The sequence below is a fragment of the Talpa occidentalis genome, unplaced genomic scaffold (assembly GCF_014898055.3).
Source record: "Talpa occidentalis isolate TD23 unplaced genomic scaffold, MPIMG_talOcc4v2.1 talOcc4.17, whole genome shotgun sequence".
NCBI lineage: Eukaryota > Metazoa > Chordata > Mammalia > Eulipotyphla > Talpidae > Talpa > Talpa occidentalis.
Window position 1 is genome coordinate 7,542,286 of NW_023601754.1, and position 27,738 is coordinate 7,570,023.

General features: G+C 52.7%; 1 protein-coding gene across 6 annotated transcripts in view; it reads left to right on the forward strand.

Annotated features, from left to right (window-relative positions):
• CDH1 (cadherin 1) overlaps window positions 1-27,738 on the forward strand; it is a 62,913-nt gene that overhangs the window by 16,139 nt on the left and 19,036 nt on the right. Inside the window, exons 1-2 of one of the 6 annotated variants that reach the window (XM_037515979.2) lie at window positions 3,184-3,325; window positions 27,012-27,232. In XM_037515979.2, coding sequence (XP_037371876.1) covers window positions 3,199-3,325; window positions 27,012-27,232 — 348 coding nt within the window. In that variant the 5' untranslated portion in view covers window positions 3,184-3,198. Of the gene's footprint in view, window positions 1-3,183; window positions 3,326-3,438; window positions 3,497-20,374; window positions 21,405-21,431; window positions 21,497-21,967; window positions 21,975-27,011; window positions 27,233-27,738 lie in introns of those variants that run through there. The other 5 variants (XM_054696939.1, XM_037515980.2, XM_037515981.2 and 2 more) reach the window with 5 other exon arrangements.

Genomic DNA, 27,738 nt, shown 5'->3' on the forward strand with positions numbered 1-27,738 from the left:
CTGGTGAATTCTTTCACTCCCCCATTTCTGGCCTGTACCCCAGCTCTTGTATGCATACATAAATAAATCTCTAAAAAAATAATTCAAGCCAGTAGTGATGAATTGGGATTATGTAGAAAGTAGGGGAGGGCCCTCATCCCTTCGTTATGGATGGAAGCTGGGTGTGTGGCTGGGTCCAGAGGCCCGGCTGGAGATGAAGTAAGACGACCACCAAGTTAAGCCTTGTTGGTGCTGGTTCTGCAGGGCCCATTATATTCTTTTCTCTGCTTACGGATGTTTCAGATTCTCTGGTAAAGCCCAAACAAGTTCGACAAGGAAACCCTGAATAATCTCTAATAAAATATTCAATCACACCCCTCCCATGGCTCTTATGTTCTCAGATGGCCAATGTTAGCAACTGGGTGCGTCTCCTCCAGACGGTCAACACTCTACACAACATGTGTGGCCCATTATTTGTAGATTAAGATTGGAGTTCGCCTTAAATGGAAATATGAATCATTCAGTAAAACGTAACCAGTCTCCTACCTGCCTTTATAATGCGCCCTGGAAAATCTTGCAAGTCAATCTCTGGAAACTTCTTGGTCTAATCTGAGGAAGGTGGCCCACCGAGCTCCCCACGGAGCCGTGTTTGAGTGCCTGCTGTGTGCGCTGTGTCAGGCTCCATTTCTGCATTCCCGGGGTGGGGGGTTGATATGGGTACAGGAGCGCTGAAAACCAGAAGATGCCAAATCGCTAGACAATGGGCACATTCAGAATCCAGGTGGGGCAAGACCTGTGTGGGCTGGAGCAGCTGGCTGAGCCTCTGAAGGGGGGGTCAGGCCTGGGGTGTTGGGTGGCTTGTGAGTAGGAAGGGGGGGGGCCTCTTGGCTGAGGGGGATGTCATAAGCTAGGGCAGGTGGGGAGGGACCTCCCATGCAGGAAAATGACAAAGGGGATGTTTGGATGGTGACTCAGTAGCTCAGGTGAAACTGAGCTTCCCACTCCCAAGACACACCACCCGTGGGCGGGGGTGGGGGTGGGGGGAGGAGGAGGGAAGAGGCTGGTAGGAACCGTCCCCCACTCTTATGGCCACTCTGAGGCCGGCAGGACCTAATAGGGACCTGGAAGGACAGAATGTGGCTGCCCCTGGTTGGGTGGGGACCTGTGGGCAGAGACCCAGGAAAGCTAGGAGAACCCAGACAAACTGGAGCAGCAAGTTCTCCCTCTCTCTGCCCCCGGGCAGCTGAGAGCCAGGCTCTGCCGGGGCAACCTGGTGTATGCCAGGAGAAGTGAGCCTCGCCTTCTGCGCGGCCCTCAGAGGCTGCCTGTGCCTGGCTGTCCCAAATAATCACCCAGAATCCCTCCTCCAGGAGCCCATCTCATTAAATGGCATCACCCATTCTGTTTATCCATTTGTCCATCATTCATACAATAAATGATTGAGAGCAATTCTGTGCCAAGCCCTGCTCTAGAACAGGGGACGCAGCAGGGGCACATCTCCCCTGTGGATTTTGTCTTCTAGTGGGAACAGGCAATGAGCATAACAAATGTGTGAGACATGTAGGGAGTTCAGTGGTGACAAATGTTTAGGAAAAATGAATCTGAATTTGCTGGGAAACTGGGGAGGTCTGAGAAGGCCTCACTAAGAGGGTTAGAAGGGTGTTTGAGCTAAACCAAGAGAGGTGAAAGCGCAGTCAGGGCAGGAGGGGAAGGGTGTGTTAGGCTGAGGGAACAGCAAGCACAGAGACCCTGAGGCAGAGCAGAAAGGCAAGAAGACCCATGTGCATGATTCCAGTGATCAGAAGGGGTGGTGGTGGTGACCTGTGTGCCGAGTCTTGTAAGGACCTTGTCTTGAACGCTGCTGCCTCCCCTCTCTACTTTAGTGCAGAGGAACTGCCTCCTGCCAGTGAGCTGTTTCCTCCTTGCCACCCCACCCCTCAGTTCCAGGCAGTGGACTATTCAATAAGTAGTTGTTTGGTGAGAGTTCTTCCATGGGGAGGGTTAGGCTGCTGATTAACAGCTGGCCCTGACTCCTAACTGCTCAGGTTCTGGAAGCTTCTGATCCATGTGGCCTAGGGTGGAGTCACTTTTCTAATGACTGCACTGCTGGTCCTTGTCCAGAGTAGCCAAGCTCTCTGCCCCTTCCGCTATAAGCATTTCTCCGTGGTTCCTACCTGGCTTACTCATCTACTTGGACCCAAGTAGATGCTTCCTCCAGGAAGCCTCCTCTGATCTTCTTTCTGTCCATACGACTGAGCCAGGACATCTTTTCTCAGATGCTTTTCAGGTTGGGGTCCCCAGGGTTCTGCCCTCTCCTCACCAGACTGGGTGCCCCAGAAGTGTCCCAAGTATGGCACCTGGAGTGTAATTGGCTCTCATTAGTTATTTGGTGAAGGTGATCTGATCTTCCCCCTTTGGGGGGTGATTAAGCTGCAGGGTCCCTGGGTTGAGAGTGACCTAGCAACCTCTGTTGAGGACCTGGCGAGTGTGTGCCTTGTAATGTGGAAGTGAAAGATTCCCCTAAACCTTGTTTCAGATTTTGCTTTTCTTAAAATATTACAAGAAAATTCACTTCCATTCAGCCTCTGGCCACCCTTTAAAAGGATAATGGGAGCTTTTAAAAATTTTGATCTCCATCTCCCTCCCACCCCCCAGGTTCTTTATCCGATAAGATAAATCAATTGTTAAAAAGCAGCTGCATTCTAAGTGCTCCATTCCTCTGCTTTTTACCTCGAAGGGGAGTGATGGTGACTTTTTTTTTTTTGAGTGCTTGGCATCCACCAGGCACTGCGCCTGCAGAGTGCTAGGCAATCCCACAGGCCCAGGCAGCGCGGGCACCTGGTGGAGAGCATTCACCCGCTAAGGGCGCCCGGGGCTGTGCCTCTCTCGAGTCCCTTCATTGGCACAAGCCTTTGGCTCCTTCCCCTCTTAAAAGTGCTTGGAGAGGGAACCGCTTGCTGAAGCAGGGCACTGAGGAGAGAGGGTACTGGAAGAGCGCTAGGTAAATACTCTTGGGAGGGAGGCTTGCTCCCCTCCTCCCTGCTTGGAATGTGGGCCTGCTGGAGGCGCTGCCCTTGGAAATGCTGATTAGTTCATTGGCTCTCCTCACCCTTCAATTCTGAGAAACTTCCCAGTCTGTGGCTTCAAAACCACCTGCAGGACTAATTAAAAATGCAGACTGCCTGGTCCCCCTTCAGCTTTTCCACTTGATAAAATGGGATGGGTGGGGAGTCCACATTTTTAAAATACGCCCATTCTGTGTGTGAGCTGGAGGTTCCTGGACTGCAGGCGTCTCGCTGCCGGAGCACAAGGCCACGGAGTTTGATCTGGCTCCTCCGGAAACAAGGTGCAGACTGGAGGGGCCTCCCTGCCAGAGAAGGCCGTCCAAGGGGAAATGGGATTTAAAAAAAATTTATGCATATAAGAGCTGGGGTGCAGGCCAGAGGTGTATAGAGTGAGGAGCAGAACAGGCGGATGCACATACATACACTGCTGAGGGGAGCAGAGGGCGAATCAGGTGAGGTCTGCGCCATGTGGGTAGCTCCCTGGCCAGGGCTTGGACTCATGCTGCAGTGGCTGGTGATAGCTTCATTGCACTGAGACTTTAACCCCTGCACCCACTACCAGGGAGGCCCAATGGGGAGATTTTTAAACACAATCCCTAGGTGATTTCTGGGGGCGTGAGAGGGAGGGCACTGTGAGCCCAGCTGAAGGTGTAGACAAGATGTGTGTGTGTGTGTGTGTGTGTGTGTGTGTGTGTACGTGCATTTCTTAGTTTGGAGCGTCCTCAACTGTGATTAGACTTCTGGTGTGTCCTTGGAGAAGCAAATGTGAATAAAAAACGAAAGACATGTGACAAGGAGGCTCACGAACGCGAACGCCAACACCGGTGATGGGAGAATTCTAATAGAGAGGAGAGCCTGGTGCCCGAGGGGTCCCTGCTTCCTCCCTTCTCTTTCCCTCCCTTTCTCTTCCTCCCCTCCCCCATCCTGAGTCTCCAAGAACCCCAAGACCCCCAGCCGCGTGGGCCACTAGAGCAGCACAGCAGCCTGGACAGTTCGATGGGTGGGTGATCTAACAAGTTGACTTGGTTTGGGACAGAAGTGTCATTTATGAGTCTGCAAACGCAGGTCCATGCCTCCTGAGTGGCCCAGGCCCATTTCAAAATGCTCCCCTCAGCCCTGCTGCTGTCCTGGAGACACAATCATGAAACTCAGCCCGAGCAGGGAAGCTTCCAGCAGGCAGCAATGCTCTTGGTTTTAGGGTGAGCCAAGAATTTTTGGGACTTTCTTAGCTGTGGATAGGGAGTAAAAGTTGCTGGGGGTGGTGGTTATGATACCGGAATTGTCAGGCCTAGTCTCCCAGCCAGGAACGGATCCCAGGCTGCAGGGCAGCGCTGAGCCCCAGCCATTTATACTTAATCCATGTGGGATTGGGTAACAGATTGAATGAATGTGTAGGCAGTTCAGAATTTGGATTCGAAACAAACTCTTGAAATTGACACCTGGGGTGACCCCCCACCTCTTTCTCCCCGCTCCCCTTATTTTGGGACATGTTATGCTTTCTTTAAAAAAAAAAGTTAGGGCCTCCCTGGTGGCGCAAGGGGTTAAACACCGCACTATGAAGCAACCCGCAGCCTCTGCAGCACGAGTTTGATCCCCAGCCGGCCAGGGAGCAACCCACATGGCGCAGCAGACCTCTCCTGACTCTTCGCTGCTCCCCTCAGCAGTGTGTTTCAGTGAATCCGCCTCTTCTGTTCCCCACTCTGTCTCTGGTGAATCCTCTCACTCCCTGCACCTCTGGCCTATACCCAAGTTCTTGTATGCATAAATAAATCTTTAAAAAAATATCATTTTCCTCTCTTGGGAAATTTACCCATTGTAATTAGACCTGCTTTCTCCTATATTTTCTTCTCAGCAAGTCTTCTCAATATGTGCCAATTTATGAAAGGCCATTATCCAGAACCTTTCAGGTCCTGGTTTTACATATGTGAGCTCATTTCGTTCTCACACTGCCCCTATTTGTAAATATTCCCATTTTATAGATGAGGAGACTGAGGTCCAGCACGGTTCCCTCGGCTCTTTACAGCCAGGCGAGGATTCCGTGTGCTCCTAACCGCTGCCACACGCTGCTCCTTCCTAAGACAACTGGCCCCAGCTGTTGCGCGCTCTGAGCCTGGTCCTGGGAAAGTTGCAACAGGATTTTGAGGGTGTCCAGTCTTTAGCATTTTTCTTCTGCAAAATGGGATTAGTAAAACCTACTAGATAAGGTTATGGAGAAGAATTAAGCAAGATAAACATACACTGGGCACTAGGAAATAGTCCTGCTCGTTAACATTGGGCTGTCAGGAAAGTCATGATGTGTTCTGTTTTACTTTCTCTTTTTAAAGATTTATTTTTATTTATGCATACAAGAACTGGGGTACATACAGTCCAAGGGTGCGGGGGACGGTTAAGAGGATTCACCAGAGATAGAGCGGGGAGCAGAACAGGCAGGAACAGGCAGATCTACTGAAATCCACTGCTGAGGGGAGCAGCCGGGAGACAGGAGAGGTCTGCTGCGCCATGTGGGTAGCTCCCTGGGCTGCAGTGACTGGTGATAGCTTGATAGCACCGTCTTTAACCCCTGCGCCACCAAGGAGATTCCCTTTTTCTATTTTCTATGCAAAAACGTGTCATGACTTTTCCGACAACACAATATTACTGATAGGTGCAAGGTAACAGCTGCTGTTATAAACAGCACCGTTAGGGTTTTAGCCTGCTGGGCTTTGCCCCTAAACATTGTGTAGTGACAGTTTTCCCAGCCACTGGGAACAGGAGGTTATACATAGATCCCATTTTTGGATGAGGAAGCTGAGCGCAGAGAGGCGCATGCAGCGCGTGTTGACGAGATCTCCTCTACGGAGGTCATAAGCCCCTTTTCTTCTGTTCATGGTAGAACTGGATGAACTAGATCATCCCTGTTCCATTTTAGAAAATGGTGTTGTGATCATGGGGAAAGTTGGGGACCCCAGAGGGGGGATTCTCTCTCCCATCGTGCCAAGTCTAACAAACAACATTCCTCGTTCAAGAAACATCACAGATGTCTTCTATCTATGGACCTTTTCCTTCACTTGGCTGCTGCTTCGCTCTCTCAGCACAAAGCGGCTGGGGGCATGGAGTGCCTAGATACACAATATCTCTACTCAGACAGGGCTAGGGACATGGGCAAAAGAAAACTAAGGCTAAAGGTGCGGACAGAAGGGTTGAGTAGCCTAATGCTCGCCCACAGAGCCTGGATCCCTGCTAAAAGCAGACCACACATTTGACATTGAGCTTCCTCTCAGTCAAAACAAAGAGGGAAATAAGATCAGTTGTGTGATTGGTTTCTGCATGTTAAGCGCAAATCAATAACTCCGTGGGGGAATCCAGCTGCTCTCCTGCAAAGCTGGCACCAAGTGTCCCCATTTGTATTTTCCTTTATCACGCAACTAACGCGTTTACTGTGGGGGAAACATGAGGAAGTGTAGATAAGAGTGCATCATGTCACTACCTTGCTGTCACCTTGGGGCATGGTTTAGTGTATACCTTCCCAGAAATCAGGTCTCTGTTTTCTTTCATGGTCCTTATTTCTGTTCAACTTACTGTCGTGCATGATTGGCTTCCCTCTCTTTCTCTGAATGTGAATCCCTTCAGAGTTGGGCCCGGTCTGTTTCCTCCACTACTGTACCTGTATGGCTTGGAATACCAGCCCGCGCATAATAGGTCTTCAGGTATTTGTGGAATGAATTACTATATATATATATATATAACAAATATTAGCTCTTGTTTCTGTGTTTATAACAGATACAGCTATATCAATAACTTCTAATAAAAGCCTGTGTGAGGGCCTCCCCGGTGGCGCAGCGGTTGAGCGCTGGGTTGCGAAGCTGCCCGCAGCCTCTGCAGCGCTGGTTCAATCCCCGGCTGCTCCCCGGCCACCGGAGGCGGGTCCCACATGGCGCGCAGACCTCTCCTGCCGCCCGCTGCTCCCCTCAGCAGTGTACTTCGGTCCTTCTGCCTGCTCTGCTCCCCGCTCTGGCTCTGGTGAATTCTCTCACCCTCCCGCGCTTCTGACTGTACCCAGTGCATGTATAAACAAAACAAACAAACAAATAAATAAATAAAACATGCCTCTATAAAAAAAAAAAAAAAAAAAAAAAAAAAGCCTGTGTGAATGTTTTATATGGTGTGTGTGTGTGTATGACGCCTGCTGCAGTCCAGGCCCCTCTGACTATGTCCTCCCCAAGGACGGGAAGGACTGAGGCAAGGATGCATGATTAGGAAAATTGGTTAGTTCTTAGCATAGACTGTCCCCTGCTGCCATGAAAACTTTTATTTTTTAAAAGATTTATTTATGCATACAAGAGCTGGGTGCAAGCCAGAGGTGCGGAGAGGGGTGTGTGTGAGAAGATTCACCAGAGACTGTGGGGAACAGAACAGGTGGATCTACTGAAATATACTGCTGAGAGGAGCAGTGGGAAAGACCGGAGAGGTCTGCTGCACCATGTGTGTCACCTCCCTAGCCAGGGATCGAACTCGTTCCGCAGTGGCTGGGGATAGCTTGATGGTGCTGAAACTTTAATCCCTGTGCCACCAGGGGAGGCGCCACCATGAGAACTTTTTAGTTATAAAAACCTTAAACACAAACAAACAAAAACCAAAGTTGAGAAATAGTACAGAGAGCCCCCGAAGCCCCCCACTTTCCAATCAGCACCTGCACCTTAGCCTACCAGCCGACAGCACCTTGTGGACTTTCACCACCAAATACTTTCAGCCCGCCTCTCCTGCAAGTGAGGACACTATCCTTTTGAACCACAACACCATTGTCACAATTAGGAAAATTGGCAATGTCATGTAACATCTACTCTGCACTCAAAAGATCCTCAACTATCCCAAGAATGTCTTTTATTTACAGTAGAATCTTCCATGCAAGGCCTTTAAAATGCTGCCTCCCCTGATCACAGCCGCCCCTGTGTACACAGTAGGGAATGCGGGAAGCAAGGGGGACTCTTGCCTTGTCATCAGAGCCTGCTGGCCTCCTTTTGTTCTACTGTGGGGAGAGAACTTGAAGCCAGTGTTGGATGCTAAGGAGGGTGGGGAAGTTTCCATTTTTGTGTTTATGAGCAGATCTGGCTTTGTGTGTAAGCCAGATCCGCGCACCCACCACTCACATGGAATTCAAGTTTGTAATTTAGAAAGACTGTGTCCCTGCCCTGTAATAAAGCATGGCTGCCATTTCTAGATCTGAGGTTTCCAAGGTAAGCAAAAGTGATGTCAGCACGCTGCTTGCAAATGGAACAAAAGGGTAGGGTTGAATAGATCCTGAAGTCGGATGTCAAGGTCAAGTCAGAATAAGCTCAGGTGTGTGCCTTTCCCAAAGCACTCTCTCTTTCTAAGGGGGGGGGTTAGGGGATGGTGGGGGGTTGTGTTCCGCACCATTCCCTTCCCCCCAAAGGGAGGAAATTTAGGAGCTGAAAGAAAATTTCCCAAATAAAGCTATTTTAGGTTGATTTGAATGTAGCGGTAGGTAACAAGCGTGGTCAGCATACTTTAAGGCATTTTTAATACTATGGATCACATTTCCTCAAGAGGAACAGTAAGTTACTTATTAGCAAGATGATTGACATCCGCTGCGTGGGCACCGGGGCACCGGCCAGGCAAGTTGCAGGCACATTAAGCAAACTTGAAATTGATCTACATACTATTTTATATCATGAAGTCTCACTTTACATGCAGAATGGAATGCTTCACATCGAGTTTCAAGGGAAAAGTTAGCATGTTTTGCATTGTGTTCGGCTCCCACAAACAGCCTGTGCACAAGTCAGCGGGCGAGGTTGGCACGGCAGCTGGAGTACAGGACAACCAGTCACCCTGGTCCCTGTCAGGGGCGTCAGGCATGCTGAGATTGTGTTTCCTGTGCTGCTTCTGGGCTTGCTCAGCAAACTTCATGTGCCCCCAAACTCCATGAAAGAGCAGTGAAGACCATGGCTGTGAGGCCAGGCTGCTTGTATTGAAATTCCAGTTTCGTAGCAATAATTCCTGAGTGCTGTGACCTTAGGCAAATGAATGACTCAATGTCTCTGACAGGTTTTTGGATTTGTCAAATAGAGATAATGGCATGTGCCTCTTGCAGTCATTGTAAAGTTGAAATGTCTAAGGTGTCTGGCATATAGTATGTGCTACAGAAAATACTAGCTGCGATTGTTCTCACCGCATAAGCAAGGTCGCCTTCAAAATAGTTTTGTGAGTTGAAGACGTTCTAAAGGAGGTGACATTTTCTTCAAATATCATTAAACAAATCATAATAGATAGCACTTCACACGCACTAGGATGGCTAGAATTAAGCAGGTAATGACAAATGTTGGCAAGGATGGGCAGGTATCAGACACCTCACACACTGCTGGTGGGAACAGTCTGGCACGTTCTCAAAGTGAACAGCCCAGCAACTCATTTCGAGGTAAATACCCAAGGGAATTAGAAACACATGTCTGGGCCCTCCCTGGAGAGGTGTAAGGGGTTAAGTATCAGCACTATGAAGCTATCGGCAGCTGTTGCAGCAGTGACTTCTATCCCTGGCCAGGTAGCTGACCCACACACATGGCATGGCAGATATCTCCTGACTCACCCACTGCTCCCCTCAGCAGTGTATATGTCAGTCTGCCTGTTCTCCCCATTCTGTCTTTGGTAAATCCTCTCACCCCTGCACCTCTGGCCTACACCCCAGCTCTTGTGTGCATAAATAAATAAAATGACTCTTAAAAAAAGAAAACACATGTCTGCAAAAACTTAACACGTTTGTCCGTAACATTCTTTGTAGTAGCCCCCAAAGTGAAAACAACCCATATGGTTATTGGTTGATAAACGGATAAACAACATGTGGTATATCCATTCCAGGGAATATTACTCAGCTGTGAAAAGGAACAAAATACCATATGCTGTGGCACGGATGACCTTGAAAACAACATGTTAAGTGAAAGACACAGATGGCTGCATATTATATGATTCATTGATAGAAAAGGACCAGAATAGGCAAATCCATAGAGACTGAAAATGAATGAGTGGTTACCAGGGGCTGGGGGAAAGGAGAGGAATTGGTTCTGACTGCTAATAGGCACATGGTTTCCTTTGAGGGCGGGGGGTGTGATAGAAATATTCTGGAATTACAAGTGATGGCGGCACAATGTAGGGAATGACTAACAGTCACTGAAACTGTACTCTTTGAATCCATGGATTTTACATTATATGAATTGTGTGCTCATTGAAAAATGACAAGGGGGAAAATTGGATCATCAGTGAAACAGTTCACTGAGTTTCTAGTAAACAACCCTAACTGCTGAAGAACCTGGACTTTTCCAGCCTTCCTATAAACAGGAGGGATTCTGGGAAACCATAGCCACCTACCTGCTCAAGAAAATGGACACCCGAGATAAGCTTGATTTATTGTGTAATCAAAGGGCAGGCAAACAGGCTCTCCACAGGAGCCTAAGCTAATGGCTTAAAAGGGTGTTTAGAAGAGAAAGCTGTAGCCTGACCGGGCTAACCTCCTGCTCCGTCAGCAGAAATGCTGCATTAAGAATGAGAAGGGAAAGTATTTGAAACTGGCATTGATGGCATGCTCTTGCCCTGTTGTCTAGGGTTGGCTAATGCCCGGTTCTCCTGTGGAATTGATTGTGGTGTCCCCCCAACGTCCCCCCTCCCCACCTTTATGACTCACCTGGCTGATCTCCTTTATGCCAGAAGGCAGGAAGGTTCTCTGGGAATTAACACCCAAAGGTTGTGTTCTCAGGGAAGCAATTAAGGCCCTTGGGGATGGCCAGGTAGCCCTTCAGGTTTTTCAAGCGCTAGGGGCCTCCATTACCAGTCAGGCTGTTGAGACAACTTTATTTACAGCTCGTAGAGCCATATCCTGTGCTTTTGAAAATTCCCCAAAGGCCTTGCTAAGTGGGCCTTGTCCAATGTCCACACCCCGCCTGCCCCAGCCTTCCGCTGGCAGTGAGAGAGCCCAGTGGCTCCTCTCAGGAACAGGCCGCTCCCACCCTGAGCCGGGCTCCGCCACTGGGTGAGTTGTTGTGCAGGGGGTGGGGAGGCAGAGAGGACCAGAGAGGAGACCTGCTGACAGAGCAGACCCGAGGGGTGGGCCAGGGTGGAGGTTAAGGCGAGTTCAGTGCCCAGCTCTACCTGTTTCTTAGCTATGGGACTTCAGGGAGGTGACTTCACCTCTGAGTCTTGGTATTATCTTCATCTGCAAGATGGGGCTGCAGCACCCGGCTCACAGGGCTGTTATGGGAACTAATGTGTGGGTGTGCGGCTTGCTCCTAGTTAATGCGCGACCACTTACCTGAAGTCAAGAGTGTGCACCAGCTTGCAAAGACTCATGGTGCTGTGGCAGGTGGTCCTGGCTCATGGGCCTCCTTGCCTCTCTTCTGCTGTGGTTGACAACCCCAGTCTCAGTGTCTGAGCAAGGGATGGAAGTTCCTGGCCACAATAAGGCCTCACCCGTCATGGCTCCCAAGAAGCATGGCCAGCTGGTGGCCCCTGTCCTGCTTCCTCTGAAGCACCTACTCTGGCTCTGGGGCATCAGGGCCTGCTTGGGCTCTGACTGGATGTTTGTGGGGAGACAGACCTCATTTATTCATTCAGCAGATATCTGTTGAGGGCCAACTAAGTGCTCCAAGGTAGAGGTGCTGTAGGTACAGAATCCCTGCTCTCACAGAACGTGTGTTCTACTGGGAGAAACAGCGGGTAAAGTGAGCATTAGACATGGAATAAGGTGCTGGAGGAAAGATACAGGGAAGGATGGAGAGCGAGGGATCGAGGCAGTGGAACCATTTCCAGCACCACAGGAGGGTCTGCACGGACAGTGACCTTTGAAGGGAAGGACGGGGGGGGGGGTGTCACTGGGGAGGAGCCTGGTCATGGGGCAGAGGGAACAGCAGATACTGAGTTGGGCAGGACACCCCGAGTGCTGCCTGGAGCAGAGTACGCGAGGCGAGGGTGATCTGTAATGAGTCAGAAGTAGAGGAGCTGCGTCACTGGGAGCTGGGCCTGAATCCTGAGGCGGCCCCAGCACAGCTGGGAAGGATGTCAGGTGGCGACTGCAGTCAGTAGAGCAATCAGGGTGCTTCCCTGTACAGCACCCCCCCCCCCCGCCTTTGTCTGGTTACTCTGAGCTCAGCGCAGCAGGCTTGGAGTAACCTGCTGGGTGTCACTGGGTTGGGTTGGGGGGGTGTTGGCAGCAAGCGTCCCTTTATTCTCTCAGCCTCCCTCTTAGCACCCACACCACAAAGTAAAGTGTATCTTTTTTTTTTTAAAAGATTTATTTATTGATACAAGCACTGGGGTACAGGCCAGAGGCACTGGAGGGTGAGAGAATTCACCAGAGACAGCAGGGAGCAGAACAGGCAGAAGGACCAAAGCACACTGCTGAGGGGAGCAGCGGGTGCGGCAGGAGAGGTCTGCGCGCCATGTGGGATGCTCGCCGGCCGGGATGGAACCCGCGCTGCAGAGGCTGCGGACAGCTTCACAGCGCTGCGCTCAACCCTCTGTGCCACCGCGGAGGCCCTCAAGTGTGTCCCTAGTACAGAGCTCCTCTTTGGGGGTCTCAGAACCTCCTCCAGATTTATTCTTCTGCGGAGTGCAGTTTCCCTGACGCCCCCCACAGACTTGGACCTTGGCTCAGGTCAGAGGTGCTCACTGTGCGTCCTCGAGGTGGCGGAGGAAGGGCAGCTTCCTGCGGTGCCAAGACTTTGATTGGCAAGGGTGGGAGACGAAGGATTTGCCCAAATGGAAAGCTTGCTCCCCTCAGGCCAGGGGACACCACGCTTGGTGTGGATGAGGCCCGAGGGCTGTGCTGATGGGGTCAAGTTCAGGCTTTGAGGGGTTGCTGCCTCCCTGCAGGGCAACCTCAGAGGCAGCAGCTGGTTGCCTAAAAGATGACAGTGACAGCAGCAAAGCTTCGAGGGTTACCTCACAGGACCTCTGGCTGACCACCTGGTCAGAACTCTTATCTTCCCATCAGAACTCTCTGCCGTGTGGATTTGGCAAAAAGAAACTATTTCAAAAAAGAGGAAACTGAGGCGCAAGGGTTAGTTTTCCCACAGTCGCTCAGCTGACAGGCACAGCAGAGACCAGGACCCAGACTCAAGCTTCCATGCGGACCTGGTGACTGTCCAGGCTTGCGCACAGGCGCTCGGGAGGTCGGCAGCACCTGTTGAGGGCCAGCCCTCAGCATAAGACATTTCTCCACACGGGTGTCCTGCAGTTTCTGTTCTCACTGGCCCTTATGTTGCTCTCACCTGCCATCGTCATGGACTGTTCTAGAAGGAGTCAGCCCTGATCTTAGAGAGTTTGTCTCTTCCGCCACTCTGTCCTGCTCTCCACAGAGGTTAATTTCTCATCCTGCCCCTTTGCCTCTGGACCAGCTCCACGGGTCAATGTCCCTCTTTTAAAGCGTGACTCTTAGGAAGAAAAACAACACCCATCCTTTAGATCTTTAGATCGTAACCCCGAGAATGCACTTCTCAAACCGCAAACAGAATCGGACAGAACAGGAGTGGACAGCCTCCCTTCTCGAGTGTCTTATTTCTGATAATGCCACTGGAGAGTCTGCATCAGGGGCTTGCTCGCCGGCGAATTAATCACTGCCTCTCCTCTGGTTCAACCCTCTCTTTAAAGAAAACTGTTTATATGAAGATAGGAAAATAAACATGAACCCACTTAAATGATAAGAATCTAGAAGCAAGTCTCCACCTGACTGTTACTTCATCCCTCAACAGTTCACCTCCTGAGAAATCTGTGTACCACTTCCTTGGAATCTGAAGGTATTCTGAGCTCATTCTACCATCTTGCTTTCTTTAGAAGACCAGTTCCTTCCATCTTTGATTTCTGCCTGGTTTTCAGTGGGTCACTGACCACCACTTATTTAACCCATCCTCTGCTGACACTTTTGCTTTTTTTTTTAAAAAGATTTATTTATGCATACAAGAACTGGGGTGTAGGCCTGAGGTGCAGGGGGTGAGAGGATTCACCAGAGACAGAGTGGGGAGCAGAACAGGCGGGTCTCCTGAAACACACTGCTGAAGGGAGCAGCGGGGAGACAGGGGAGGTCTGCTGCGCCATGTGGGTCACTCCCTGGCCGGGCCGCAGTGGCTGGCGATACCCTGATAGCGCTGACACTTAGCCCTTGCACCACCAGGGAGGCCCAACGCATTTCTGGTTTTTGCCATTGTAAACACGCTTGCAGTGGCTGCTTGTACCCGGGGCCCTGTGCACACAGGTGAGCCCATCTGTGGGGGGCAGCCCTAGAAGCAGGCTCTGCAGGGGAGAAGTGGGAATATGGACACACCACATCCCGCAAGGCTCGTTGCCGCGATGTCCGGGAAGGCTTCTGGGCCCACACTTGCAGTTCAGCCCCTGGGTGCTGCGGGAAGGACGAGGAAAACGCCCCAGGAAGGATGGACAGGACTTGCCCGATGCCCCCAGGGGTCGCCTGACCGGGCAGCCAGCAGCCTGAATTTTCAATGCCAGCTGCCCAGGTCCCCTCCGCAGCACCCCGTCCGTGTCAGGTCAGGGTGTGTCATCCCCTCTCCCCCGGCCTCCGCGGACCCCGCCCCGGGATCTGCATGGGGGGTCCTGGGAGTCCCAGGGGGGCCGTGTCCCTTGGGGACCAGGTCCTGGAGCACGGTGAGGACTGCCGTTCCTTTCCTGGAGAGCAAGAGAGGCAGCATGCGGGGCCTCGGCAGTTTCTGTTGGACGCGGTGCGGGGACGCCATGGCCACCTGACTGAAAGGTCAACCCCGGAGAAACAGAACAGGAAGCCCCTCCTGCCTCCCCGGGCCTGGCCCGGCCGCTCGCCTCCCGGGTTCTGAACACAAACAGGACACACGCGTGTCCCCCGCTACCAGCACCCCGGGCCGGGCGTTCTGCGGCCGCCGCCGTGGCCTGCGAGCTCCACAGCCCCGGGGCCCGGGAAGGGCCGGGCGAGGGCCAGGCGCCGCTCCCAGGCCTGCAGCCGGGAAATGAGATCGAGGCCACCCCTGGGACAGGCTCCCGGGCACCCGAGCCCGCGGCCTGTTCCCGCGCCAGCCCCGCCCGGGCGCAGGTGGCTTCGTCCTGGCTGGATTTCCTGCAGGGCGCCCGGAGCCGCTGCTCCCTCCTGGGAAGGGGCCCGGGGATGCGCAGGAGCCGGGCAGGAGCCGGGCCTCTTCCCCAGGGGCCAGGGCGGTGGGCCTCAAGCTCCGGGGCGCAGCCGCCGCCACGTCAATGCTCGTTTGTCCTGGCCCTGAAAGGACGCTGCCGCCGCTGGCAGGGAGGGACAGGGGGCGCCGCCCGCGAGCCGCCGCACAAGCGAGCCTTGCTGGGAGCTCTGGAGTCATCTGCGCGCAGGTGACCAGGCCGCGGGAAGCCTCCCTCCTGCCCTCGGCCTCCTGCGGCTCTCCGCGGTCTGAGGAGGTTTGCTTCCAGAAGCGAGAGGCAGAGTCCAAGCTTTTCCGGCACAACCCACATTTGGAAATGGCGCAAGCCGCGCGCTTGTCCTGACCTTGTTCCCGAGCTGCTGAGCTCCTGCACGGCAGCTTTGCAGGTCTCCACGGCCTGGGCGGCGCGCGGCTGCACCCGCCAGCGCCAGGCCGGGTTCGTGCATGTGCCCACCTGAGGGATATGCTTCCCAGGCAACACCTCTGGTTTGAGCCACCTGCCCTGGCGCCCAGTGTGGATTGGCACCTACCTCACCTTGTTCTTGACCACCCCTGGGAGCAGCCTCGGCTGGTTCTCGGTGGCCTCCCTCAGAGGCCTCTTCCTCTGTGACTTTAAGCAAAGGTTGGAGGTTCTCTGAGCCTCAGTGACTCCTTGGCATCAAGGGACCTCGAGGGAAGCCCGCCTGCTCCGCAGCACTAGGGCTCAGCACCGGCCTGCACATGATGACTACCATTGCATTGGAGACGTTTCTTTTTAGAGATTTATTTTTTTATTTATGCATACAAGAACTGGGGCGTAGGCCAGAGGTGCAGGGGAAGGTGGTGGTGAGAGGATTCACCAGAGACAGAGTGGGGAGCAGAACAGGCGGATCTACTGAAATACACTGCTGAGGGGAGCAGCTAGCGAGCCAGGAGAGGTCTGCTGCGCCATGTGGGTACCTCCCTGGCTGGGGATTGAACTCAGGCTGCAGTGGCTGGTCATAGCTTGATAGTGCTGAGACTTTAACCCCTGCCCCACAGGGATACCCTAAAGGCTTTTCTAATTATTGTTAATTAGGAATTATCCACAGCTCCTCATTTCCCTCCCCACTTTTTATAACCCAGACCTGGGTGTTATTTGGCTTCTGGATTCTTTTTTGAACTATGACTTATGCAGTCTTTTGGACTTAGGTGGTCCTCCTTAGTGCATATCCAAGTAACTTTTGTTAGGTTGGTTGCAACATAGTTTATGTACACCCAACCAAGAGGTGATGTTTCTAAATGTACACAGTAGTGCCACTTCGGCCACACACACGTTTTAGACACTTTTTTTAAAAAAAAAGTTTAACATTTTTTATTTATACAATAGCTGGGGCACAGGCCAGAGGTGCAGGAGGGTGAGAGGATTCACCAGAGACAAAGCAGGGAGCAGAACAGGCAGACTGATGAAATACACTGCTGAGGGGAGCAGCGGGCGAGACGGGAGAGGTCTGCTGCACCGTGTGGGAATCTCCCTGGCCAGCCAGGAATTGAACCTGCGTTGCAGAGGCTGCGGAGAACTTCACAGCACTGCACTCAACCCGCTGCGCCACCAGGGATCATCATGATGCCCCGTGGGCCTGTTTGCAGTCACAGTCACGCCCCATCTCCCCTCCACCCCAGCTCCAGCCACCACGGACCTGCTTTCTGTTTTTGGTTTCCTAGATTTGTCATATAAATGGAATATGTGGTCTTTTGTGCACTTTTTAAAAATACCCCGGGCAGGCCCCACCCCAGACTAACAACCCAATCTCCAAAGCGACACTCCTAGTCTGTCTGTTTTTCCTTTCACTTAGCATAATGCTTTCTTTTATCCACTGTTGGAACTTTATTCCTTTTTATTGCTAAGTAGTTACAGCGTAATTTTTCTATCCTATTAACTAGATAGGTTGATATTTCTTCTTTAATGGGCAAATGAGTTGGCAAAGTTCTTTAAACAATAGTCGTGTTCACACGCTGGTGTTAGAAAAACTGGATGTTAAGGAATGCAGGTCCAGGGGAGCCAGTGAATTAGGCAGAGGGGCAGACTGACAGCTGGAGACACGTAACGAGCATTCACAGGGGCTTCTCTGTGTGAGGAGTGCCTTGCACTTCTCACTTGTCTCTTTTTTTTCTTGTAATAGCTGACAAGCTAATGACAAAATCCACACGTCATACATATATTGTACCCACTTAAAAAGTGGTATTCAGTGATTTTTCCAATATATTCACAGAGGGATGCAACCACAATGTTAGAGCATCCTTATCACTCCCCAAAGGAACCCCTCACTCCTTAATAGCCACCCTCTGGTTCCTCCCACCCTCAACCCAGACAGCCACCAATCTCTCTCTCTTTTTTTTAAGATTTATCTATCTATGCATACCAGAGCTGGGGCACAGGCCAGAGGTGCTGTGGGTGAGTGGATTCACCAGAGACAGAGTGGAGAACAGAACAGGAAGACTGACTGAAATACACTGCTGAGGGGAGCAGCGGGCGAGACAGAAGAGGTCTGCTGCACCAAGTGGGTTTCTCTCCGGCCAGCTGGGGATTGAACTCGTGTTGCAGAGGCTGCGGATTGCTTCATAATGCGGTGCTAAACCCCTTGTGCCACCAGGGAGGCCCTCTATTTGTAGTTTTTTTTTTTTTTTTTATTTTACAAGATTTATGTATGCACACAAGAGCTGGGGTGTAGGCCAGAGGTGCAGGGAGGGTGAGAGGATTCACCAGAGACCGAGCAGGAAGCAGAACAGGCAGACGGACTGAAATACACTGCTGATGGGGAGCAAAGGGTGAGACAGGAGAGATCTGCTGTGCCATGTGGGTAGCTCCGTGGCCAGCCAGGGATCCAGCCCAGCCCATGCTGCAGAGGCTGTGGATTGCTTCATAGTGTGCTGCTTAACCCCCTGCGCCACCAGGGAGACCCGCAGCTACCAATCTCTTATTCTGGACATTTCACATAAATGGGATCCTGTAATAGACAATCTTGGTGTGACTGGCTTCTTAGCATGTTTGCAAGGCTCACCCATGGCATAGCGTGTGTCAGTAATTCACTCTTTATTGCTGACTAGTATTCCATTGCATGGATCTACTGCTTTTGTTCACTCATCCACGGATGGACATTGGAGATGGTCCCGCTTCTTAGCTGTTAGGAATTATGCTGTGTCATCTGTTTTGTCCCTTTTGCTTTCTACCGTATACAAACTACTGCTTGTAAATTAAAGTTCTGGGGAGAGAAATAGATGTGGGTGACAAAGCACCCTGATACTGAGGAATGCAAGGCGTGCATATCCTCCATGTTAGAACACCCCACAGCCCAGAGTAACCGAGGGTTTACTGTTGTCAGAGATGGAGGTGGGGAGGAAGGTCAGGACGTGGATATCTGTCCTTGCAGGGCTTAAGGGGGGGTCTTGGGGTCCTTCAGACGAGGGTTTGATCCCAGCTCTGTCCCTTGCTGTGTGACCTTGGGAGAGTCACCGAACATCTGAGTTCTTTGCTGATAAAACTTGGGAAAACAACACTTCCTGGCCAGCTGCTGTGATCACGTGAAGAGCTGTTATGCCTCGAGCTCGTAAGGGCAGCCTGTCCTGAGCCATTCTCCACCCCCACCGGGTGCTCTCTGGGTTTACAATATGCGGGTGCCTGTGTCCCACCAGCCATGCGGAGCCCCATTCAGTGAGCCCCCGGGGCAGGAGCCAGCGCTGAGGGGCCATGGGGACCCCGCTCCAGGGCTGAGCAGTTGTAAAAGAGCCCCAGAAGAGTCAATGTTGGGGCCACAGAAGGCCCCCCAGGGAAATGCTGTGAGAGGCATTTTCAGTCAAGGTGATTTATTTACCCAACTTCAGACCAGGGAGCCCTTCCCGCTGCTCTAGGGTCTGTGACGCAGCCCCTCAGGTCTGTCTGCTGCTCCTGCCGGTGAGGGGCTGCAGGAGGTGGAGGGAGGGGCGTCTAACTGCCGAGGAACTGGGAACCCTGGGAATCCAACAGAAAGGAAAAGCCGGTGGACTCTGGTGCAGAGTGGGAGCCTTTTCTTTTTAATCAATAAGCAAACCGCTCCCACAGTTGCCCAACCTGGCGGCAGGAATGTACCCCGGGTTACCGCCCTGGCCCCGGGGAGTGATCAGTTATCCCTGTCTTTAGGCAGGGCTGTGTTTAGGTTGAGGGTTCCGGTCTAACCTTCCAGTTAGGAGCTGGGGCAATAAAACTCCCCCTATTTGGTGTGAAAGCCAGAGGGCCTGGCTGTCACCTTGTTCCTTTCGACGAAACCAAACAAGTTTCCCACCTTCTGTCAGGGCAGGCGTCCCGCCCCCACCTCCGCTGCAGGCCGCCGCCAGCGCTCCCATGAGGTGCTCGTCCCTTTGCTCACTTTCTAAAATGGAATCGAGATGAGATTCCCGGCCTGCTCGTTCCACGCTAGGGAACTGAAGCCAAGCCGGGGTCTCAGGTGGGCGGCGCAGCCCCCCCACTCCCCAGGGGTCAGCAGAGCCCCGTACAGGCAGGAAAGTGGAGCTCAACGGGCCAGGCTTTCTCGGGGCTGTTTCTCAGTCATCCCGGGAGGCCTGGAAAGGAAAAGGACTTAAGACTGACTTCTGGTCGGCCTTGTTCTTGAGGAGGGCGTGGGGCCTGGGAGGCCTCTGGCCTTGTAAAGCAGGGGAGCAGGAGCCAGGCTGTGCTCAGGCCCCGGGACCCGGCTGCAGGAGGCGAGGCAGGGAGCATCGGCTGTGTCTGCAGCACCGGGGCAGGGCCCAGCACCCAGTAGGTGCTGAGTGGGCTTTGGGCACCCCCCCATCTTCCCACTGCCTTGCTTTGACCTGCAGCCAGAAGCGAGAAGCCTCTTCAAATGCCCCTTCTGAGGTCTTCCCTAAGGCCTGAGGCCCGGGGAGAAGCCCCTTACCTGCTTGTTTTCCTGTTACACTTTTAGTCCCGACACATGAACTTCTTTAATTATCTCCTCTTCTGGAATGTTAGCCCCACGGGGGCAGGGGCTGCCTAGGGGCCCCTCGGGCGACATTTCCCAGGCCTTAGAAAGATGCCTGGGCAGGAGGAGGAGCCCAGTAATAGCAGCTGAAGAAAGACTCTTTGAAGCAGCCGCTGGAGGAGGATGAGGGAGGGCTTGTGCGCGGAAACAGACCCCCAAAGGGGTGGGTTGTCTCCCGCGCCTCGTGGCCTGTAAGAAGCAGAGCTCAGAGCAGTTGCCTCCCCGCCTGCAGAGGCCTGGACTTAATTTTCTTTCATCTGCAACCTCACTGTGCCCTCCCTGTGCCTGCTGCCTCGCTCTCCGCCCCAGTCAGTGCCAGTCATAGATAAGGAAGGACGGGAAGAGGACTTTGCTCCCTGCCACCCGTCCAGGCCGTGTTCACCTACCACCTGCCGTCGGGGTACACAGTACTAAAAGGCAGAGACCGCCGCTAGATTATTTGGCACCGGAACATTTTTTTTGAAGACTGGGAGGAAGGATTTGATGAATTTCATGAAAGTAAATTCCCTTCCTGGGACCCATGGGCGCTGCCTGTCCACAAGGGAGATTTCATGGGGTACCGGGACCCCAGCCAAGGCCCCGAGACCACATCACACAGGCTTTGTGGCCACAACGTCTGAGTTAGACAACACGATCTTCCAAGCTGTTTGTCTTTCCCAGAAAAATGTTTGGGTTTTAAGCTGCCCGATAAGAGGGACTCTGGCTACTGTGACGTGGTGACCTAAAGCAGAACCTTCCTGAACCTGAAGGTTAAAACTTCCTCCTTCACTTGGCTGCCTGGCCATCGGGATTTTCTGAAACCTGGATCTGCAGACCCAGCCTCCCTCCCAGGAGAGGGGCCGTGAGCGTGTGGAGGGGGCTGGAGGAAGGGGCCTGGCTCCTGCTCTCCCTCTAGTCACGCTCCAGCCGTCCCCTTGATCGGCCTGAACTGACTTGCCAGCTTCCATTCAACCTGAGTCACCCCCGGCTTCATCGGTGTGGGCTGGGCCTGGCCTGGCGGTTACGTCCTGACTGTGGCTTCGGTGACCACAGGCTCTGTCGCTTCACAGCTGTGTGGTTTGGCCAAGTTCTCCTCAGAGGCCTTCTGAGCCTTAGTTTCCTCCTTTATGAACAGGGCTCCTGAATGGTGCTGCTGAGGGCCGCTGGGGCTCTGGAGGCTGTTAGCAGCGTGGTCCACGGCACCGGCGCATTCTCAGAGCTAAAAAGATGCAACTCGAGTCTCCTCAGTGTCCCCAAAGGTAGAAATACTGATCGGCCTTCCCTCCGTTTTTTTTTTTTTTTAACATGAAATTGAATTTTCTGAGCATGGGTGCGCAACGAACATGTGATGGTGAGTGTTTCACGGACACCCTTCAAAGGGGAGGACCTTCCAGAATCCTTCGCCCAGTGCCGGGTGAGCAGGTGGCGGTTAGGGCTTTGGGGCCGGCCCGCGCCGCAGAAAGACTCCTGCCGCCTTCGTGATGCACGCCTGGCGCCCCAGGACGCCTCTCGCCCATCTTTGTCATCCTCAGCATTGAGGCCAGAGACCAAAGCCCGTGGTTTGGGGGTACGCCATGGCGGCAGGACCCCCAGGAGCCTCAGAAGTGTCTCTGATCTTGCCCCCGAGGGCATGTGGGGACCCCCCCCCCAGGCGGAGCGCTCCAGTTCAGATGGTCCTGGGAAGAAAGCAAAGGCCGCGTGCTTGGGTGGGGGCCGTGGGAAATGCCCTTGGGCGGGGAGCATCCATAATGCGGGCCTTTGTGTGCAGCGGGAACCCGCTCCCTCCTGGGCCGACTTCTAAGTCACTGGGTCGCCCCGCCGGTGGCCGAGTAAGTCGACTCTGGTTAGCCTGCTTTGATGGCCGCGCTGCGCCCTGAAATCCCAGCGTCTGGGGAAACGTGGTGGGGCTTCTCGCCGCTCTGTTCCTACCCACTCACATTCCAGCCGCGCCGGCGGGGGTGGGCGCGACGCGGGCTGCTGGAGCCACGGGGGCACCCCGAGCCAGGAATGCTGCGAGGCCCCCCCAGCTCGGCTCATTTGTATTTGAACTTCATCCTCTGCTTGAGGCTCCCGCCACAGGCCCCGGGAAGGGGGTGCATGGCCTTTCCTTCCCATTCTCCAGGTGGGTTAAGGATACTTTTCATTTCAAGTTATTTTTAAAAAGCCCCTCGCGGGCTGTGCAGCCGGCAGTGTCCGCCGCGCGCCTTCCAGGAAAACATGCCTGAGAAACAAAACTACCCCTTTACCTTTCTCCCACCCCCCTTAGTCTTGCCTCCCACTTGCTCTCCAGTTTCTCTTCACCCCCTGGCGTGGAGAATTCCACACTGCTCTGGAATGTCCTGTGCATGCTTGCTTTGTTCTCAACATGCCTTCCTTTCCTGAGTGCTGCGCACCACAGTGAGGAGCACTGACGTCGGAGTGTCTGCCCCAGAGCTTGGCTGGGGAGATGGGGGGTTCAGCCAGAAAATGGGGATAAAGAGCCAGTGCAGGGTCTGGCTTGCAGAGAAGCCCGAGATAGAGCAGGTAGGAGATAAACGCTCAGGCCGCCTGGTTTCTGCCCCGATCAGTACTTACTAGCTGCCTCAGTTTCCCTGTGTGAAAAAAGGGACTCCAGTGATACTGCAACAGGGTGGCAATACTAACCTCAAAGAGTAAATGAGATTAAATGAGTTATTAGATAGAACTGCTGGCCCCTAACGTTTGACACGTATTAAACTATTAACAAGAAGTTTCTAGCCCGCAGAAGGGGGGGGCAGCCAAGAGGGGAGGCTGTCCTTTCAGCAGCAGCGCTGATGGCGTCCCTGGGGTGGCAGCATTTTCTCACTTGGAGGTGGCTGCTCCGGTCTCGGGCCAGGGTTTCTAGACCAAGTGATAAAGTAGCAGGATTCGGGGAGGTGGGCGCGCTGCATGTGTTTCACTTTTCACTGTGGAGATGCTCACGTCTACCCCAGCCTCCGCGAGTGCTGTGGCCTAGAAACACTGCCCAGCCCTGCCCCAAGTGCTGTGGCCCAGAGACACTGCCCAGCCCTGCCCCGGGTGAAGCGAGCTTGTGGGAGCTGGAAATCCCCTCACTTTCCCTATAATTTCTGGTTAATCGGCCCAGAGGATCAGGTTGCACTGAAAGATAATGGGCCTTAATGAGCACCTGGGAATTCAGGTCACGGCTGCCGCCTGGCCCGCGCCCCTGCTGTCGCTGCCCAGCGGGCGGCCCCGCCGCCCTTACAGACGAGATGCGCCGAGCAGGTTGAGTGCCCTGCGTCTCGGGTTTTTGCAAAGCTGTTTTCATCTCTTCAGTCCGCCACCCGTGGCAAGTCCATTCATGCTTGTCCCAACTCTCACTGCCCCTGGGTGGAGAGGAATCCGGCAGGACAGACTGGCCTCTTGCCGTCGGCGGAGAGCACAGCCCGCAGCCCAGTCCAGCGGCCCCGCTGCTCGTCGGGAGGTCGCGGTGGGGGAGGGGCACTTGACAAACATCTTGTGTCACTGGTCGGAAAAGCCCATTGAAGGTCAGTTTTAGATTAAAGGGCCGTGTCTGTCCGTCCGTGAGGGGCTTTGCCTTTTGTTCCTGTTGGCATTTTGTGGCTCATCTGTTTAATTAGCAGATACCTGTCTCCTAGCTTCTCCGGCCAAAAGTATGAAGATATTCCTCGCCTTCCCCTTGCATTGCTCTTTCCTTCTCAAATGGTGATAGAGCCGTCGCGATGGCCACAAAACCCCGACGAGGGAGGCTGGGAGGCTGGGCCAGAGGTGGTGTCCTGCATGGGGCAGTACAGCGCGTGCAGGTGAAACCTTTCACTTAAAGCCACTCAGGGAGAACGTGGTGGGAGCTGGATTTATCTTCAGTCGCGGACACTGAGTCCAAACCTTTCTTCTTGGCTCGTTTCCCATCATTACAGCCTTCCCCTGCGCACCCCCTCCCAGTGCCCACAAGTTTGGGAGGTGAGCTCCAGAGGCTCGGTTTTAAGGGTTTTTTTTTTTTTTTTAAATGCACTGTACGGGGCCCAGCGCCATCACGTGGACCAGCTCCTCTTGGTGTGACGGCTCCGCTGGGCTTTGTTTTGTTCCCCAGGTAGATGCCCAGCAGTGGCACGAGCTTGCTTCGGGTTCCTAGCATCTGCTTGGAGACGGGCGCTAAACCATTTTTTAAAAGTAAAAGTAGTCGAGAAAGAGACACACCTTTTCCCTTTGCAGAGCAGCTCCTTCTCCTCTCGCATCTGTGCCAGCAGCTTTCCTTTTCCTAGTCACCCTGTCCTTTTACAATGGAAAAAAAAGGAAAAGAGGCGAGAGCTGCGCTCAGCGTGAGACCAAGTCAAGGTAATGGCCAGCCCCAGACCTGCTGTTGGCTTGTTAGGGGATGTCAGGGACATTTCTTGACCTCTGAGCCTCAGTTTACTCCTCTTCAAAACGGGGATAATTGTGTTCCTTATCCCTTCACTCCCAACCCCTCCCTAACTTGTGGTCTCCTTCCTTCTGACAAAGGTGGGGCTCTGGGCTTCAGAAACACGTGTGAGGATGCCCCCTGGTGGAGGGAATGAGAACTGCAATTCAGGCATGGGGTGACCTGGGGCTTTGCGCATAGACCTGAGCCTCAAGCGTGCAGAGGTGTCTAGCCTCGTAAAACAGGCATCGAGAGACATTTCTAATAAAAGATCCCTTGGGCAAATAGAAGCTCCAGTGAAGGAACGAGAGGAGATTATTTGAAAGGGGGGCTAGTAATCCAACTGGAGAGTTTCCTAGGATGGACAGTCCGGTAGATTCATCCTTTTGTCTAGAAGGCCCTGGAGCCAAGTGTTTTCAAGGCCGCCCCTTCAAGGCTCAGCTTAGATACCTCCACCTTGGCGAGGCCCGCCCTCACCAACCGGTACAAATTACACCTTTCTGAAGCTCCTCGCCTGTCACCCTTACATCACCCGTTTTCATTCTCTCACAGCTGGCTCTTAGCGCCACTGGAAATTCTTGGTTTCTGTGTTTGTCCCTCTCCCATAAAACAGTGTGAGCTCAGGACAGGCACCTTGTCTGTCTGGTTCGCTATGTTGCCCTTAGAGTCCAGTAATTTCTTGCATATGTCTTGGTGGAAATCCACCGAATGAGGCCTTTGGGACTCTGTTGTACCACGACTCTCTAGCTGGGCATATTAATGTTTTTTGAGTTTTAATATTCTGAATAGCTTTGTCTCTAAAGCGCTGGTCACAATATTCCTCCACCCAAGTACCTTCTCCGTCTCTTGCATTTGTCTCACCACCCTGTGTGATTAGGCTAAAGACTGTGCAAGTCTCATTCACAGTGATCCATTTCTCTTCTATGCTTGGGATTGCAACCGGCCATTACCTCTTTGCATCAGATCCGAGGCAGATCGTCAGCACTCAATAAATATTTCCTTAGCAGTGTCTTTTGTGCAATACTATGGGGACTGAATAAAGGATCGGAGGAGAGCTGACCTGGTTTATTAAGTTTTTATTTTACGAAGTTTAATACAGTGTTTATCTTTGTGCTACTTCTGCATAGACTGAGATACAAAGATTAAATAACTTTCCCAACGTTAGAAATAAGAATGAGCACTTAGGGCCTCCCCGGTGGCGCAGCAGTTGAGTGCTGGGTTGCGAAGCTGCTCACGGCCTCTGCAGCGCCGGTTCGATCCCTGGCTGCTCCCCGGCCACCGGGTGAGGGTCCCACATGGCGCGCAGACCTCTCCTGCCGCCCGCTGCTCCCCTCAGCAGTGTACTTCGGTCCTTCTGCCTGCTCTGCTCCCCGCTCTGACTCTGAATTTTCTCATCCTCCCGCGCTTCTGACTGTACTCAGTGCTTGTATAAATAAATAAATAAATAAATAAATCTTTTAAAAAAAAAAAAAAAAAGAATTAGCACTTAAACCCAGGTCTCTGGTCAGAGTTCACACACCTGACTGTTATGTTACTGTTTACTTGAATGTACACCATCCACATCATCTCACTGTACTTTGGTCTTTAACTGTTGGACTCAATAGGGAGATTTATTTAATTTTTTATTTATTAGATTTATTTATTTATACAAGAACCGGGGTACAGGCCAGATGTGCGGGAGGGTAAGAGGATTCACCAGAGACAGAGCGGGGAGCAGAACAGGCAGACTGAAATGCACTGCTGAGGGGAGCAGCAGGTGTGACAGGGGAGGCTTGCTGCGCCATGTGGGTTGCTCCTTGGCTGGCGGGGATGAAACCGGCACTGCAGAGGGCACGGATAGCTTCATAGTGCTGTGCTCAACTGCTTGCGCCACCAGGGAGGCTCTTATTTATTTTTAAAAGATTTATTTATACATGTAAGAACTGAGGTACAAACCAGAGGTGGGGGGTGCAAGGATTCACCAGAGACAGAGTGGGGAAAAGAACAGGCAGACTGACTGAAATACACTGCTGAGGGGAGCAGCAGGTGAGACGGGAGAGGTCTGCTGCGTCATGTGGGTATCTTCCTGGCCGGGGACCGAACTCGTGCTTCAGTGGCTGTGGATAGCTTCTTAGGTGGAGTCTTAACCCCTTGCGCCACCAGAGAGGCCCCAGTGTATCTTATTTTAGGGCTACCTGAACAAGAGGGCCCTTTCTTGTTGCTAATGAAGTCACTCTCTAGATTGGTTACTGTTTACAAGGAACAAGTAGATGAGAAGGAAAAATCCGGCCGCAGTTAAGTCACCCTATAATCGTCCAAAACATAAAGATTAGATTGACCACTTTGACACCTTTGCTTTCCTGTCACCCGACTATGCTTTGATTGGCTGTTGCTTGCTTTGTGTGAGTCAAGGTTTTGGCGGATGAATCAATTTCGATTTTATAAGGGAAGGAATGTTCTTGTCTTTAATCCACCCAGTTTCCTAACTGCTGTGATTTATGTCCTGCAGTGAGATTTGAAGCCTGCACCGGTCAGCCAAGAACAGTCTACCATTCCGATAACAGCCACTTCAAGCTGGGCCCTGACGGCGTGCTTACGGTTAAAAGGGCTCTACAGCTGCATAATCCAGAAATGAGTTTCCTTGTCCACGCCTGGGACTCCAGCCGCAGGAAGCTCTCCACCAAGATCACGCTGACGGTAGCAGCGCGCCAGCACCAGCACCGCCATCACGTACGTTGGGGTGTTTCTTTGTTGGGAGTTGTTTTAGCCGCCCGCCTAATCCAAGGTTCCCTGCCTTGGCACCGTTCACATTTGGGGCTGGACAGTTTTTGTGGGGTTATCCTGGGAACTATACCATTTTAGCAGCATCCCTTGCCCTCATCCACTTGATGCCAAAAATGTCTCCATATACTGCCAAGGATCCCCCCCACCCCCGGGGCTCTAACTGAACCGATTCTTGTCTGGGGGTTTTTGTTGTTGTCCGGTAGAGAGGGATCAGGCCACACAACGGCAGGGTGGCCTTACCTGGATTTCTGCAGGCAGTGTGGAAGAGTAAGAGCCGGTACTCTCGTCTGGGATGAAACCCCAGCCCTACCATTTTCCACCCCGAGTAGCCCCAGGGGAATCATTGAATCTGTCTATGCTTGAGTTTCCTTAACTGTAAAATGGAGATCATAATGGCTGCATGCATAGAGCCATATCTATACCTATATAGCCAGGAATGGGTCTATAGGAAG